Source organism: Phyllobates terribilis, unplaced genomic scaffold (assembly GCF_046119375.1).
Source record: "Phyllobates terribilis strain yellow unplaced genomic scaffold, ASM4611937v1 Scaffold_2__4_contigs__length_985480577, whole genome shotgun sequence".
Lineage (NCBI taxonomy): Eukaryota > Metazoa > Chordata > Amphibia > Anura > Dendrobatidae > Phyllobates > Phyllobates terribilis.
This window is the reverse complement of record NW_027362762.1, coordinates 103,299,353-103,317,115: the sequence shown is the minus strand read 5'-3', so window position 1 is coordinate 103,317,115 and position 17,763 is coordinate 103,299,353. Positions and strand designations below refer to the sequence as shown.

The 17,763-nt window shown below is 44.5% G+C and overlaps 1 protein-coding gene across 4 annotated transcripts in view; it reads left to right on the top strand.

The window, feature by feature from the left end:
- Window positions 1-17,763, top strand: part of ATP8A2 (ATPase phospholipid transporting 8A2) — a 999,149-nt gene that overhangs the window by 341,546 nt on the left and 639,840 nt on the right. For all 4 annotated transcript variants that reach the window (XM_073662455.1, XM_073662456.1, XM_073662454.1 and 1 more), the window contains 3 exons: window positions 6,727-6,866; window positions 9,490-9,628; window positions 10,597-10,661. In XM_073662455.1, the coding sequence (XP_073518556.1) occupies window positions 6,727-6,866; window positions 9,490-9,628; window positions 10,597-10,661 (344 nt within the window). The remainder of the gene's footprint in view (window positions 1-6,726; window positions 6,867-9,489; window positions 9,629-10,596; window positions 10,662-17,763) is intronic.

Sequence of the window (17,763 nt, the reverse complement as noted above, 5' to 3'; positions counted from 1 at the left end):
GCGGCCCCTTTAAGAGGGAGGAAGTGCGCGCGCCCTAAGCACAGTGGCCAGGAAGGAGCGCGCGCTGCCAGCAGAGCGGGAGGAGGACGCCAGGCTCGGAGCAGAGAGGTGAGGGGAACAGCGTCCCTGCCTAGCAGAGGGCAGGGACGCCGACGCTACAGTACCCCCCCCCTTAGGCCCCCCCTTTTTTAGGCCAGACAGAAATTTAGCTAGGATGAGAGGGGCATGGATGTTCTCCCGGGGCTCCCACGTTCTCTCCTCAGGACCAAACCCCTTCCAATCTACTAGAAAAAAGGTCTTTCCTCTTACCCTTTTGGTGGCAAGAATGTTCTCTACCTCAAACTCGTCCTCAGCAGAAACCGGAGCAGGAGGCGTACCTGTAGACTTGGAAAAAGAGTTAAGTACCACAGGTTTGAGGAGAGATACATGGAAGGAGTTAGGGATCCGTAAGTTGGCCGGGAGTTTCAATTTATAGGCCACCGGGTTGATCTGACTGATGACCTCCAGAGGACCGATGAACCGAGGCCCTAACTTATAGGAAGGAATCTTGAGCCGGACATACTTGGACGAGAGCCAGACCTTATCCCCTGGACGGAATTGAGGAGGATCCAGATGTTTTTTGTCGGCATGTCTTTTCATACGCTCGGATGACAGAAGGAGTGCGGACCGGGTACTTTCCCATGTGGAGGAAAATTTGTTAACAAGAGATTCCGCAGCCGGATTGTCCACCGAGGTGGAGACGGGAAACGGGATCCGAGGATGCTGACCGAAGACTACAAAAAACGGGGATTTGGAGGAAGATTCACTCTCGTGATTGTTGTACGAGAATTCGGCCCATGGCAGGAGATCCACCCAGTCAGAATGGTGGGCATTAACGAAGTGCCGGAGGTAACTGGTCAGGATCTGATTGATCCGCTCCACTTGACCATTAGACTGTGGGTGGTAAGCGGAGGAGAAGTCCAGGGTGACGTCTAGCAATTTACAAGTGGCTCTCCAGAAACGAGAAGTGAACTGTACCCCACGATCCGACACGATGTGACGGGGCAGGCCATGAAGACGGAAGATGTGGCGGATAAAGTCTTTAGCCAGCTCGGGTGCAGACGGGAGGCCTGGCAGGGGAATGAAGTGAGCCATCTTGGAAAAGCGGTCAGCGACCACCCAAATGACCGTACAACCGGCAGAGACGGGAAGATCAGTAATGAAGTCCATCGCTATATGCTGCCAGGGGGCAGCAGGTACTGGCAGAGGAAGAAGGCGACCGGCTGGCAGGTGTCTCGGAACTTTGTTGCGGGCACAGGACACACAGGCAGAAACAAAGTCTATTACATCCTTGCGCAGGTTAGGCCACCAGTAGTGCCGGGAAATAAGCTGGAGGGTCTTTTTCTGACCGGCGTGGCCAGCTAGTTTAGACGAATGACCCCAGTGTAGGATCTTCTCCCGATCAGGTACCGATACGAACGTCTTACCGGGAGGGAGACGATTTAGACTCACGGGAGCCACCTGCATTACTCTGGCGGGATCGATGATATGTTTAGGTTCTTCCTCGAGATCAGATACCAGAAAGGATCGGGACAAGGCGTCTGCTTTGATGTTTTTGTCAGCCGGACGAAAATGTAGAATAAAATCAAAGCGAGCAAAAAACAAGGACCACCGGGCTTGGCGCGAATTAAGTCTCTGGGCATGCTGGAGATAAGCCAAGTTCTTGTGGTCAGTGTAAATTATTACCGGATGAAGAGCCCCCTCGAGTAGGTAACGCCACTCCTCCAATGCCAGCTTGATGGCCAATAACTCTCGGTCTCCTATGGAATAATTGCGCTCAGAAGAGGAGAAGAGTTTGGAGAAGAAGCCGCAAGTTACCATCCTCCCGGAAGAAGATTTTTGAGTAAGTACAGCTCCGGCTCCAGAGGAGGAGGCGTCAACCTCCAGAAAGAACTGCTTGTTGCCGTCCGGACGATGCAGCACCGGGGCGGAAGAGAAGGCCTGTTTTAAGGAAAGAAAGGCCTCCTCTGCTTCGGGCGGCCACTCTTTGGGATTAGTACCCTTACGGGTGAGCGCGGAAATTGGGGCAGTCCGGGAAGAGAAGTGCGGTATGAAGAGACGGTAGTAGTTGGCGAAGCCCAGGAACCGCTGAATGGCCTTCAACCCCTCCGGTCGGGGCCATTTCTCGATGGCAGACAGTTTCTCTGGATCCATTCGTAGGCCGGTCTGAGAAATAATGTAGCCCAAAAACGGAAGCGAGGTCTGCTCAAAGAGGCACTTCTCATATTTAGCGAAGAGGTGGTTCTGCCTGAGCCTGAGCAGGACCTGACGAACGTCCCTCCGGTGAGTCTGGAGATCCGGAGAGAAGACCAAGATGTCGTCCAGGTACACCACAACGCAGGAGTAGAGAAGGTCCCGGAAGATGTCATTGACCAACTCTTGAAAGACGGCAGGAGCGTTACAGAGACCAAAGGGCATTACCAGATATTCATAGTGGCCGTCCCGGGTGTTGAATGCAGTCTTCCATTCATCCCCTTGACGGATACGGACCAGGTTGTACGCCCCACGGAGGTCCAGTTTGGTGAAGACTCTAGCCCCCCTCAGGCGATCAAATAATTCTGGAATGAGCGGAAGGGGGTACTTATTCTTCACCGTGATCTGGTTAAGGCCTCTATAGTCTATACAGGGACGGAGAGAGCCGTCCTTCTTTTTTACGAAGAAGAAGCCTGCTCCCGCCGGGGAGGTAGATTTCCGGATGAATCCCCTGGCCAAATTCTCCTCAATATATTCGGACATCGACCGGGTCTCAGCAGCGGACAATGGGTAAATACGCCCACGGGGAGGAGTAGTACCGGGTAACAGGTCGATATGACAGTCGTATGGTCTATGAGGGGGTAATGTCTCTGCCTCCTTTTTATTAAAGACATCAGCAAATGACCAATAGGGAATCGGAAGTCCAGGTAGATTAGTTGGGGTAGGAGAAGGACGGACGGGATGAACAGGAACCAAGCAAGTCTTATGACAGTCCTGTCCCCAGCGAAGGACTTCTCCGATCTGCCAGTCAAGCACGGGTGCATGTCTCTGGAGCCAAGGTAGACCTAGTAAGAGGGCGTGAGAGAGTCCAGGCAGAACATGAAAAGAGATGCTCTCAGAATGCAGCATTCCCACCTGCAGAGTTACGGATTCGGTGATGAGTTGGATGGGACGTGGTAAGAGGCCCCCATCCACAGCAGCGACAGATATTGGTACAGCCAGAGGTTTGGTGGGAATTTTTTCTACCAGGGACTGTGAGATAAGATTCCCGGCCGCTCCAGAGTCAAGTTGGGCTAGTTCGAAATAACGATTCTCCCCACAGATAATAGAGACTGAGAGTAGCAGAGATGGAGAGGATTTATTCTTGTCTAGGTTGACCTCTCTGAGCGAACCTAGACACAGGCGTTTCCCGACCTCTCCGGGCAGGTACGGATCCGGTGCTCCTTACTGCCACAGTAGAAGCAGCTCCCTTCGGCACGGCGTAAGTCCTGACGGGTTTTGACCATCTTGGTCTGGTCGACCTGCATAGGCTCAGGAGAGTGTACCTGGGGAGAGACGGATTTCTGAAAAGTAGGAGCTAGACGTGGAAACCTCCTCTCACGGGTGACCTCTTTGGCACGCTCCTGGAACCGTAGGTCAATCCGGGTGGCAAGAGTTATTAGGTCATCGAGAGTGGTAGGAATGTCCCGACCGGCAAGTTCATCTTTAATACGGCCGGACAGACCCTCCCAGAAGACGGATACCAGAGCGTCGTTATCCCAGGCCAGCTCCGAGGCAAGGGTACGGAACCGTATGGCATATTGGCCCACGGTGAGACTTCCCTGACGGAGACGTAGCAGAGATGATGCGGATGAGGTCTTCCGTCCGGGTTCGTCGAAGACTTTCCGGAAAGCCATGAGAAATGCAGGCAAGTCGGACACCAGGGGGTCTCCTCTCTCCCATAGAGGATTTAGCCAGGCCAGGGCCTCCCCGGTGAGATGGGACATGATGAAGGCAATTTTGGCCCGGTCGGAGTTAAACTGGTGGGACAGGAGTTCAAAGTGCAGGGTGCACTGATTTATGAAGCCCCGAGCCTGGGTGGAGTCGCCTCCGAAGCGAGGAGGTGCAGAAAGCCGGGGTCCGGGGTAGGATACCATGGTATTGGTGGTGGTTGCTGGTGGAGCAGTGTCCAGACGAGAATTGACATTCCGCAGGTGACCCAGGATGGACTCCTGTTGGGACCTCTGACGGGACAGTTCATGACAGAGGTCCGAGAGCGAGGGAGCTTGGGTGCCACCGGGTTCCATGACCCGAGCAAACTGTAACGGGTCTGGGAGGCGGAACCTCTGAGCTACTATACAAGGGGGCGGTCCTTGTAAGGGAGCGGGTGGCGACCAGGCAGGCAGTCACAGCAGGTGACCGGGACAGTCTCTAGAAGAACGGGCAGGAGGTCACGGCAAGTGACCGGGGCAGTCTCTGGGTGAACGGGCAGATGGTCACGGCAAGTGACCGGGGCAGTCTCTGGGTGAACGGGCAGATGGTCACGGCAAGTGACCGGGGCAGTCTCTGGGTGAACGGGCAGATGGTCACAGCAAGTGACCGGGGCAGTCTCTGGGTGAACGGGCAGATGGTCACGGCAAGTGACCGGGGCAGTCTCTGGGTAAAGGGTTGGTACGACCTGTGGCGGCTGATGGTAGACGTGAGCTCCCAGGTGAGCAGGCGAGAGTCTCTGGATAAACGGGTGGTCACAGCATGTGACGGCGGAGCTCCCAGGAAGACCAACAGACAGGCGGCAGATGAGCGCTCCCAGGTGAGCGGGCAGAAGTCTCTGGACAGGCGGGTGGTCACAGCACGTGACGGCAGAGCCTCCAGGTAGGCTAGCAGACTGGCAACAGATGAGCGCTCCCAGGTGAGCGGGCAGGAGTCACTGGACAGGCAGGTGGTCACAGCACGTGACGGCAGAGCCTCCAGGTAGGCTAGCAGGCAGGTAGCAGATGTGCGCTCCCAGGTGAGCGGGCAAGCTGGTCCATAGACAGACTGACAAGAGTTGGAAGGCAGACCGTCGGACCTCAGGCAAGCAGGCAGGTAGTTGATGTGCGCTCCCAGGCGAGCGGGCAAGCTGGTCCTTAGACAGACTGACAGGAGTAGTAAGGCAGACCGTCGGACCTCAGGCAAGCAGGCAGGTAGTTGAATATCAGGCTGGCAGGAATCTGGCAGGAATCTGGCAAGTATCTGGCAAGTATCTGGCAGGTAACTGGCAACGGGACCTGAGGGCTGAAGCAGAGTAGTGAACAGTGCAACAACATTGCTCGGGCACCTCCATTTTGGAGGAGGTGCCTTATATATGGTAAAGTCCTCCGGCCATTGGCCGGGGACTCCTTAGGACGGCGCGCGCGGCCCCTTTAAGAGGGAGGAAGCGCGTGCGCCCTAAGCACAGTGGCTGGGAAGGAGCGCGCGCTGCCAGCAGAGCGGGAGGAGGACGCCAGGCTCGGAGCAGAGAGGTGAGGGGAACAGCGTCCCTGCCTAGCAGAGGGCAGGGACGCCGACGCTACATAGTGACAAGGCTAGTGTCTTTGTCCGCCAGTGCACTAGCCAGGGTTTGTTGAGGAGACAGTCATGGACAAGGCAAGTGACGGCGGCAGGGAAAAGGACCCGCATACGGTGTTAGGGGAGCTTAGGGACAGACCCAGGTTGGTGTCAGGAGGTGTCCCATCCCTCTTTCCCTACCATTAGGGCCTTCCTCCCCCCCTTTTTCATCCCATTGTATCCGTGTGTCGTGCCATCCGCCAGACATCCCCTTGTCCGTCCGTGACACTCAACTTATGTAACTAATGAAACCGCTGATCAGTTACATCCGATGTGCTTGAGACAAATCTGTGCTCTCATGAGGGATACTATTCAGGTAGATGAATACAGGGTTGCCAACCAAGAATCCACGACAGTCTGTAAAACTAGGGTACTTTTTTGCACTGTCCATCAAAAAATGTTTTAAGATGATTATGTTGACTGTAATTATCATCATGTTATAGTTAATTCAGCTAATGTTTTATCAGAATTATGGGCTATAGACATGTATCACTTATAATCATAATAATTTATGGTTTTGCAATGTGTCTGTAAAAAAACATTGTCTGTCCTTGATTTCTTGATAAGCTGTCCAGAAAAAGATAAAATGTCAAGTGGGCAACCTTGGATGAATAATCCTGAGACTGCAGTAGTCAGTAAAAGTGTCATTTTGTGCTAAATTTGGAGAAATCAGTTGCTGTATTAGTTATGTTGAGCTATTTAAATGAGTTAGCTACCTGCCTGTTGTGCCCAGCGCAGATCTTTGCTGGTACAGAGTGGTCACAGACCGCTGCAGCGGGTGATTCAACAGCTTCCGCTGAGGTCACGTTCACAGTGCAGCAGCTTCTATTCCACTCTGGTATGTTGAAGGGGCGTGACTGCTGGCATCATGCTGATTGACAGCCGGCTCCCCACTGCGTATCTGCGGGGAGCCAGATGTCAATCAGCATGACTTTGGAAGTAGCTCTTTGTCGACAGAGCAGCCCGGAAGAAGAAGGGCTGCTCTGCTGATGTTGAGCAGGTGAATCGCTGTGACTGCTCTGATCTGGCGCCGAGTAGAACAGGTAGGTAGTTGACTCTGTTAGCAGCTATCTGTCTATCTATCTATCTATCTATCTATTTATCTATCTATCTGTTTATGACTTGTATTTGTTTTCTCCTTATGTTAAGGCTTGAGAACATTGTGCATTGCATATGTAGACCTTGATGAATCTGAGTACAAGGAATGGCTGGTGGTACATAATGAAGCCAGTGTGGTTCTGAAGGACAGAGTGCAGAAACTTGAGGAGTGTTATGAGCTTATTGAAAAGGTGAGTAGTGCATAGTCTGATGGCCTTTGACTTTCCAACTGTTTCTGTACTAGAACTCCTAAGATCTTCCACCCCCATATGGCTGAGGTGGGGTTTCCCTGCCGTTGCGTTTTCCTGATGTTCCGACCATTTGATAGTATCACTTTATTACCAATGACAACCTTTATTCTGGAAGGTTTCACAATATTGTCTCTATTCTAAACATTGTTTTTGTTCCCTGGAATACTTGCACTCTGGGCTACAAGACCCTTCGATCCTTGAGATATTTTCTTACAGTGACTGTCGACACAAAGAAGGAATGGGGCCACTTGGGAGAAACATGCAGCAAGCCATGACATCACCATGAACTTGATATTTCAGCTCAGTGTGACACCACAACCCTTTATTACTCTGTTGTAATTATTGCAAAAAGAAAAACATCAAATCTCTACACTATCCTGCGGTCCCTGAAGCTTTGGGTTTAGCAGCGAAGACCTTGAGGCTTTCCTGAAAATATGAAACCAATTAATATCCTGTATGAAGATCCCTCTAAATAGTCATGGATAGCTAACTATCAGAAGGGCAGAGCTAAGGTGAAATGGAGGGGATTATGGACGGAAAGGAGGGCTTGTAGCCGGGGTTATTAATAATGCAATTGAGGCTAAATTAGTAACAGGATTGCTAGAGAGTGGTCACATCGTAATTAATCTAAAGGCGCTGATATTAGCCTGTAATTCCTTGTCTCCGAGCTAGGAGAAGCCAATTCCAATCTAGTGGTAGTAATTTGGGAAGTATTCTATCAGGAAATTAAATGGAAATTTTTGGTGAGTTTTTTTACACCGAAGATCTGCAACATTAAAATTTCACCAAAAGCTCATTGTGGGAACATAGCCTAAAGGTGTGATTACACAACAATGAAAAAATTCTGCAATGAAAATTAACAAATCAATTTATGCTGCAGATTTTCACTGTTGCAATTTATTCATAATTTTTTGGGGAAGAACAACAGAGGATCGACACAATGAAGAGTTCTGAGAAAAAATGCTCAAGAATTATTAATTTTATTTGGAAGACAAGTATATAATAAAACTCACAGGTCTTCTTTAAAGGCTGTTCCATGAGTAAAAGATAAATGACTTGCTTTTTGGATGGGATTTTGAAGCCGCAGGATCCTCAACGATCACCGGAATGAAGACATGACTGTGCTTCAGCAGGTTCAAAACGGTGCAAAACTTTGAACATGGACTTCTTCCAGAAGTCCGTTGCAATGTTCGGAGTTCTGAGGGAAAGGAGAGAGAAGGAGAGATTCTGGTTCAAGTTCGGGTACAGTTCTGGTACCAGAACCAAACTCTGGAATAATGTTTGGGTCCGGTACCAAAACCCGAACTTCACCGGGTACACTCATCCCTATTTGTAACTATCTAAAGGGAAGCTATCATCAGAAAGTGACCTCAGACATTTTTTTTAACATACCACAATCTGTATTTAAACTAGAAAAATAAATCTTGCAATATTCACACTGACCACTGGAGCATATTTAGACTCTAATTTGCTGTCATTTCAGGAAACAACACATGTACATAGCCACAATGGTCAGACCCCGACCCTATCTTTTAGTCTTAAAGCATCTAATGAGCAAGTGGAATGGTGATTGTGAAGGGAGGGGGGTCAGCTGTGGCGTCACCTATTGTGATTGATGGGTCCTGTGTTATCAACTGTATATGCGGAGGTGTTACATGTCATTGAATTCCTGCCTGCTGAAAATTCTTACCGAAAAGACTCGAAATATGAGTCTTATTGGCCAATGTGGGAATTTCATGATTATTAATTTTGTTTCTTTTATTTTTAACAAGGATCGGAATATGAAAAAAATTGAAAATTGCCAAATTGTTGTTTTTTTTTAAAAAAAAAAAATAAAAAATACATGTAACGCAAAAACCTGATTTAAACAATAGGTTATTTTCTGATGATGCTTCCCTTTAATGGGTACTCTTTTCTGATAAACTTATGCTATATCTCCCAACCTGAGAATGAAGGGGCTTTAAATTGGTATTGAACTAGTAATCAGTTAAAGTGGTTGTCCACCTTAAAAATTACAGTCACATGTGTTCCCTTACATTGACATGCCAGAGATGGTATGTCACTCTCCACAGGAAGAAACGTTACCCCTTAGACCTCAATCTTGGCCCCTCACCTTCGCTAAATCAGAGCTCATGCTTTGCACTGACATGGGGCAATACCCCGAAACGCCATGTCTGCAAATTGAGATTCTGATTTGGCTTTTATCCTAAGTCATATTGCAAGGCTTGTTAAAGGGTCAATGGTGACTTGTAGGATTGCTGTTTCCAACAGGTGGCGCTATAGAGTTCAAGTCCTCTTCCTCTCTGAAGAGGCAATTTTAATATGGTATAAATATATAACTTACTAATATACTTGTATTAGGAACTCTCCGCCCATGTGCTAGTTTCACTGTCTTCCCTGGCAGCTCCATTTCTGGTTTGGGCTTGACACAGAGGAGCTCTCCTTGCATTGGCCATCACTTTAATAACACCACTTTAATAACAACATTGAAGTTTCTCAGCTTTTCATTAGCATACTCAACAAGCAGGATGCTGAAATTGTTTCTCTACTTTTATTTTAACAGAATTTGATGCTTCTTGGGGCCACAGCAATTGAGGATCAGCTACAAGGTGGAGTCCCCGAAACGATATCCACATTGATGAAAGCAGAAATAAAAATCTGGGTTTTAACTGGAGACAAACAAGAAACTGCCATCAACATAGGTACTCTTCACTGATAACTAGAGATGAGCAATTCGATTCACGGTCTCTTTCTCTGGAGTCCGAGCCAGTCTTTCGCGGCAGGAGGTCTTCACTTCTATGCCCGGCATCTTGTCATCTTATGCATTGCAATATCATGACTTTGCTGGGCCACGTAAGCTTCAGAGGCACCCAAGATGCTGGACCAAGGATGCCGAAATGATGACTGGCTGCCACAGAGGACCAGACTGGACAAGTCACCAGGGTAGTGCAAATCGAATTGCACATCTATATTGCTAGACTAATATAAAATACTTGAAATTAAAAAAGAACCCCATAAACTCTTTTGGTTCAATCAGACTGTTGGGGTCTTTTGTTGGCAGCCACCCCCTATACTTCACGTTTACTGACCTTAGCCAATGTAGGTTATTTTTCAGCGTCTGATTGCTATATTTACCATAAGGCTCTTGACTTAAGCATCAAATGTAAATGTATGTATCACTCAATGAATGACAAGAGGGTCCTATTGTTCTCTATCAGACTACTATATGCTGTAGTGCCAGCCCCTGTGTTATCCTATAGGGAGGCCCCCTCAAAAAAAAAGTATACTAAATAGCATTTATTACCTATCCACAAGAAAGGTGATAAATGTATGACAGCTGAGGGGTCCGGTTGACATAATTTACACCAATCCCAAGGACATGAGGTCCAATGGAGCAGTAGTGAGCATTGCCGACCACCAGTCCTATAGACAGTGAATGGAGTGGTGGTCACACATGCACTATCCTCAAACTTTGGGTCAACATTCTTGTGATCTGTGAGGGTCCCAGCAGTCAAACCAACAACAATCATATATTTATTACTGCAACAAATGTGCCACATGTGAACTGAGGGTAAAAAGAATGACAACCTACCTTAGCTACAATGTATATGTCATTTTACTCATTGTTGCTCCACTTTGTCGCTGAACTCTGATACTTTGTATTTGGCAGGATACTCGTGCAGGCTAGTCTCGCAAACAATGTCACTCATTTTGGTCAATGAAGACTCTTTGGATGTGAGTACCTGTCATTCTGTAAAAACAACATTTTAAAAATGAAAACTATTTAAAAAAATAATGCTAAGTTATTGAAAAGAGGTCTCATTGTTCCTCACCAAATTCACGGTGCAACTGCAGAGTTCTTGGCATATTCACATATGACAAATATATTCTCAGGAGAACATACTGAGCCAGACTGCAGCTGTGAGCTTCTCGGGGTGTTTGCCTTTTCCCCTCTGACATGGCCCTATTTTGATTGGCCAGCATCAAAGAAGAGAAAAAAACACCTTCAGAGAAGTTTTGTTGGTTGAAGGGAAATTTTGCATATTGGTCGCTCTTTATTACCAGGGAACATAACTTTGGATCTGAGGGGCACAAAAAAGAAAGAAAAACTGTTTCAGAATCACTGGAGCAGAGCCAATTGCAGGAGGTATTCGGAATTAGAAAGGACCCGTCAACTACCATTTACATTCAAGCTTGCAAGTTAATAAATTGTAAACTTACTAATATCAGCAATGCAATTCACTTATATTTACAACAATTGCATGTTATTTCATCGGCCAGTGATTAATGACACTTCTGCTTAAATTTACATTTTTGGACAGAAAATAATTGAAAGTGCTTTGCAGAACTCGGAGATTTTTATACAAATATTTTTATATCCATAAAAGAATGTTAATTTGAAAGTTAATGAGATTTTGATCACATTTTGATTCAAAGTTCAAATTATATTTTCTTAAAGTCTCCATAAATCTCTTTAGAAATAAATTGGGTCTCGCTCAACCAAAGGCTAGCCAACTTTTCAATAAGGAATCACTTGCCATATTCTGTGGTATTTCATTGATTGTGATACTCTGGATGAATAGTGCATTCACAGGACTAGTGTAAGTAATGAATATGTCTGTTGATTGGAGGGATGTATTATATTAGCTCCTTATTTCTCTTATACAAATAAAAATTTAACATCAAAGGAAAAAATTATAAGGTAGAAATCCTACTGACAGGTTCCTTTTTAAAGGGGTATTCTTGTTTCAATAACCAAATAGTATCAGCGAAAAGGAGATGAGTTGGGAATTGCTGGGATTTTTTCTAATCTAGTGGTTTGGCTTTATAGGATCTGGTACAACAATTAAAGGGAATCTGTCAGCAGGTTTTTGCTATGTAATCTGAAGACCGCATGCTGTAGGGGTTAAAACACAGATTTCAGGGATGCCTCTCTTATCTATGGTTTTGTTTGCTTGCAATGATTGTTTTAGCACCAGCAGCTTATCATTGCTGGGACACAGCAGGGGGTACATGCTAGTCCGACACGCCCCCTCCTGTGATGTGCATCTCACTTTCTATGGACATTGTATATACAGAGCCTGGTGTGGGCGGGGTTAGCTTCCTCAGCTCTGCTGCATTTCTAAATCTAAAAACACTGATTGTGTCAGAATGGCTGCACCCAGTAATCTAAGTGATACATCGTTTGATTTAGCTTCTCTTTTCCTACATCAGGCTGCTCTCAGATGAGTTAGCAAAAACCTGCTGACAGATTCCCTTTAAGAAGTGCATTTGGAGCACTCTGAGTGCATCAGCACGCCCCCGATGCACTCATAGGCTAATTTCCATGTACGCTCAAAGTTTGATTTCTCAGCACTGGCACATTAGATTACTAGAAAACATGTATAATTTTTATGGTTTTACTTGGATTCATACAGTCACAGGACTAGTTTCAGACAGCCACCAGAAAAAGATGGAGTTAATCAGCAGTGGATTGCAGTCTTCCCTGCAGGATTTGGCTGTTTCAAGATTTTACAGAAAATATTGCAGACTAACAAATTGTGTGGACAACTATATTTCTTGTTCAATTTAAAGAGAACTTGTCAGGCGATTCATGCTGCCGAAACCACATGCAGCAATAAATAATAAAGGGTATTTAGTTTCAGAGAATTTGAATGATAGCAAAAAAACTTTTTCTCCACTCATAGTTATCGGTTGGGTGAAGCCATTTATTTTCAAACTACTGTGTTTTTAAATCTTAATGACAACCAAAAACATCCAAATGACCCTGATCAAAAGTTCACATACCCTGGTGATGTTTGGCCTGATAACATGCACAGAATTTAACACAAATGGGTTTGAATGGCTACTAAAAGTATCATCCTCACCTGTGACCTGTTTGCTTGTAATCAGTGTGTGTGCATAAAAGCTGAGTGAGTTTCTGGGATCCAGAAGGAAAAATTCTGCTGGGGTATGTAAACTTTTGAGCACAACTGTACATTGTCAGTGGTGATAAAGATTACACATACTCCGAGAACAAGCAGAATTTATACATTTCATATTACATTACAAATAAGGATAGAAAATATGTACAAAATTTGTACAAAATATGGCCTAATTTTATTTCTAAATGGTCCAATTTCTTGCAGTCGCACATAAGGTTTTTTTCTGCTGCATTTCATACATATACAATAGAAGCAAAATAGTGAAAAGCTTCATCACATCCTGTACAGATGTGTCCCTCCATCTGAAAACATTCCTTTGTCATTTGCGCAGGGAATTACTCATCTCTTTATATGTTTTAACCATGAAATATGCAGAAGTGAAGTTTTATTTTAAAAGTTTTATCAATCGTTTAATAATCTAATAACTACCTAAACCCTGGGGAATTTAACATAATAGACTAAATATCTGGAGCATAACACAATTCCTGTGATGACCTGCATGGGATGGATCAGGTTTATTCTATCTGCCTACTAAATTCTATTCTCCTCATCATTATTTTGATATTAAGCACAAATAATGCCCTTTGAAGCCTATGCTGATGTGTATTTCTGATGTGAGTAAATGCCGGTGGATTGAAGATATTTATATTTTCTTCAGTAATTGTTATGTTGGCTAAATGAAGCAAATCCAAACCAACAAAGGATTCCCTTCCATTCCGCTTGTCGAAATTCCGAGATAATTGTAAAACATTCCGTTTTAAGTTTGATGTTTTCCTTCTCTGAGATTTTTATTTATTTTCCTTTTTTGTCTTTTGTTTTTTTTTTAATCTTATCTTTAAGCATTGCAAAAAAAACGGGCGATTGAGTAACTGTTTTGATCTGCATCTAACCACCTCAAAAAATTGTTATTGATGAGATGCAATCAATCACGTCTGTTCTTTCCATTGCAAAAGGCTTCCCCGCAGGGAGCCGTTCCCGCGGCTTTGTAGGAATAGAGTGGAAAGGTATAGTGTTATTTTATGAAGAGCTATATGCCTTGTGGATTAGCTGCAGGAATGAGTTATTGTAGAGATGTTTTGCTTCAAATCATCTTATACCTTTATGATTTTGGAATAGTTTGTGTCTCTTTCAGACCCTGAATTAATCAAGTTAATCTCTGAGCCTGACAGTGTTTTAAGTATTTTGACATTTGTGGGACCACTTGAGGATTTGTATGTGTTGTGAAATGCGTAGGGATGTGTGCGATGACCTCTGCTGCACTTTTCCAGTTGTAGTTGATAACATATGCCATAAAATCTGTATTTATCTAACATATATGAAACATATATTATCTAGTGGAATTTTTTTTTTTCTAAAATAATAGGAGTAATTTGAACTACCATACAAAATTATTAAAAGGGTTCCTAAAAGACAAACCTTCAAGGCCATGCCTGAGGAGAGACCATCAATGTTTGATCAGTCGAGTGCACATACGCTAAGGCTATGTGCACATGGTGCGTTTTTGATGCGTTTTTTTCCGCGCAGAAATGGGCCAAAAATGGTAGGTAATCTGTGTGCCAGCTAATGCATTGACAAACCTGAAGTGCTGTTGTGCACATGATCAGGAATTTTCCTGGCAGAATTTGCAATTCTTTTAAATCTGCAGCATGTCAATTCTTTGTGTGTTTTTGCCTCGTTTTTCACCCATTTACTTCAATTGAGTCAGTCAAATCCGCAGGTATAACAATATTTGCGGATTTGCTGTGGATGTTTGCTGCGCTATCTGATTGACTCAATTCAAGTCAAAAACGCGGCAAAAACGCACAAAGAATTGACTGCTCCCATCAGCCTACGGCTGCTGCTGATAATAGTGAGAGCAGGGGCCGCTGATGGGAGCTGTCATCAGCCGGCATCTGTACTCACAGTAAAAAAAAAAAAAAGTTAAAATAAATGAATGTTAAAATGAAAAACACATTATACTCACCTATCCACTGAATCCCGAGTGTCCCATGATGATCCGATCACCCGGCAGCACTCTATACACTGACAGGAGCGCAATCGCTACTGGCCTGTGTCAGTGTATAGCCGGCTTTCCTTTAGATGTTACGATACAGGCATAGTACTGCTGGAAACCAGTGGCCGAAGGAGCACAAGCAGAACAGCAAGGGGTAGTAGACGTTCTTGTAGTTAGCAAAAGGATTGTAGGAAACAATCCATAGATAGGTGAGAACAATTTAGGTAAGAATGTTCAGCAGCTTGGAGACTGGAAACTAGGCTAACAGCTAGACACAATGTTAGAACTCTCCTGTTAGGTTTTTTTCAATCTTGCTGGTCACATGACCTTTTTTGCCTATTTAGTCCTGCTCCGCTCTCCTGGCCTTGCTGGACTCCATTGTAATTTCTACTCTTAAGCTAGCCTGGTGCTTAGTTACCTTTCTCAGTCAGTTTAGCTAGGTCTTCGGACCTTTTGTTCTATGTTGTGTGTTTGTCTTTTACTGCTACAATTTCTGCTAGGAGGTGTCCAACTTTATCCCAGTCCCTAGTTCTTGTAGGGATCCCTCCCTTGCATCTATAGGTCTTCGTACAGACTAGCCGAGGACTTTAGTGGGTCTGATCGCAGGATCAGGTTCCCCGTTACATCGTAGGGATCTAGCTTAGTTCTTTGTAGGGACAGATCTCCTTTCTTTCCTTAGTGCTTGTAGCAGATCATAACACACAATACTCAAGCAATGAATGAGAGATCCATGCGTCTTTAAGTAGAACCAAAGAGGAAACCAGATGGATCCCACAGGTTCAGAATCTGCCATCTTAGTAAAGGGCAATTGCAGAATACAACAGCAGCCTCCAGTGGTAAGGAGTGGGATTGCAGCACTCTAGTCTCCACTGCAGATTTTGACCGATTGAAATGTCATTACATGCAGTGGATCAGCATGTACTAACAAAACAAATGCGGCATTAGATCGCAGCGTTTTGGATGCAGCAAAAATATGCTGCATCCAAAGCGCTGCTGGTTACTGATCGTGGGGACGTAGCCTGAATGCTAACCAAAAAGTTGTGAGCTGTTATTAATAGCCAGGGAACATATTGGCCTAATGACCCCTTACTAGGCTAAAAGTAGAAGCCCTCAGCTGCCCCAGAAATTACACTTCATATGTGAATGGCATTAGGAGTAATTGGATTAGGGGTAATGGGATTAGGTGTCGCTGACACCAAGCCCTAGGTTTAGTGATGGAGAGGTGTCAACCAGACACCCTCATTACTAAACCTGTAAGTAAAGAGTTAAATAAACATGCACACCGAGAATAAAACACTTTATTTGAGATACAACAGACACATTATTTAATCATTTAAATTAACCAATATACTCACCCCAGGTCTGACGGTAATCCAAGGTTTAAAGTGATGTCCCACGTTTCTTTTTTCAAATATCTTTATTTAGCTCCAAAAAGCATTTATTGCTGTACAAAAACGCATCCAAAATCCCATCAAAAATGCATCAAAATCGCCGCAAGATGCACGTTTTACTGTACCAGCTAAGCGAATGAGGTTTCTAAAATCTACTTATTTTTTCCTTGCGGATTTGAACCATGAAAACGTGTTTTTACCATGAAAACGTTTTTTTGTTTTTTTTTCAGATCTACAGCATGTCAATTCTTTCAGTGTTTCTGCAGCGTTTCTCACCCTTTTACATCAATGGCAAAAAGGCACTTAAAAGCTTGTCAAATGCTTCAAAAAACGTGCGTATTTTACGCTGCAACATTTGAGTATTTTTCAGATTTTTCTGCATCAAAAAAACAAACGTGCACATTCCCTAATGATGTGTGCACACCACATCTTTTTCAGGTGGGTCTGTCCCGAAATCCGTCTTGAAAACTCAGAAAACGCTAAAAAGAATGAACATGCATACAGAGCGTCTTTTTCAGCGTTTAAACAGCGTATTTGCTTCAAAGATCGCTAGCAGTTTCCTCATTGCTGGATGGGAGGATTTTTTTTTTTCATCTGCTACGCTAAATTTCCTTTACAAACACTGCGTCTACGGACCTCAACGTTGCCCATTTCTTTTTGGTTCTTCAAAAGAGATTGAACAGCATATCTTGATACCTCAGTCTTGCTGATGCATTATAACTACCTTGTGTCTTCTTACTGTGCTAAGTCATGCCATGTTGTATAGCCTGTGACATGAAACTGTCGTGGAATTCCACGACCTCACCTTTTGTACCAGAGTGTGGCTGTTCCTCAACCAGTTTTATGCCTCCAACACAGCTGTTTCTGTTTCAGTTGATGACTATGTTTCAACCTACAATGAAAAAGATGATCATTATCACCAGTTTAGTATAATTGGTTACTCACACACCTGATTACAGTCCTACAAAATCCCTGACTTTACAAGTACATACGTACAAGTGTACCTAGAAGAATTGATGCTGTTATGAAGGCGAAGGCTGTTCACACCAAATATTGATTTGATTTTGATTTATTTTATTCATTCACTTGGCATTTTATTAATTGATAAAAATAAACTATTAACACTTCTAATTTTTTTTATACGTTCTTATATTGCAGCATTTTTTTCACACCTGCCTAAAATATTTGTACTAATGCATATTTAATTAAATTAAAAAAGATCTATGCTGCAAAGTAATGGTCTGGTAGGCTTCTCCCTCTTGGGTGCCATAACACTTCTCAACGCCTCTGCCTAGTATTTATGCGTGTAGGCAATAAATGGAAGTGTAAGTCTACATTCACACATACTGTTTTTTTTTTACTCTTGTGGTTTCCAATAATTTACCACAACGCCAGATGTTACATTATAGTTAAAAATGCAGCCAAAACTTGTACTGTTCCCTATCTTGACATTTTTCTCGCAGCTCTGACATCGACGTCAATGGGGAAAAACCATGACAGTACAATAACATATTTTTGACAGAGTTCCA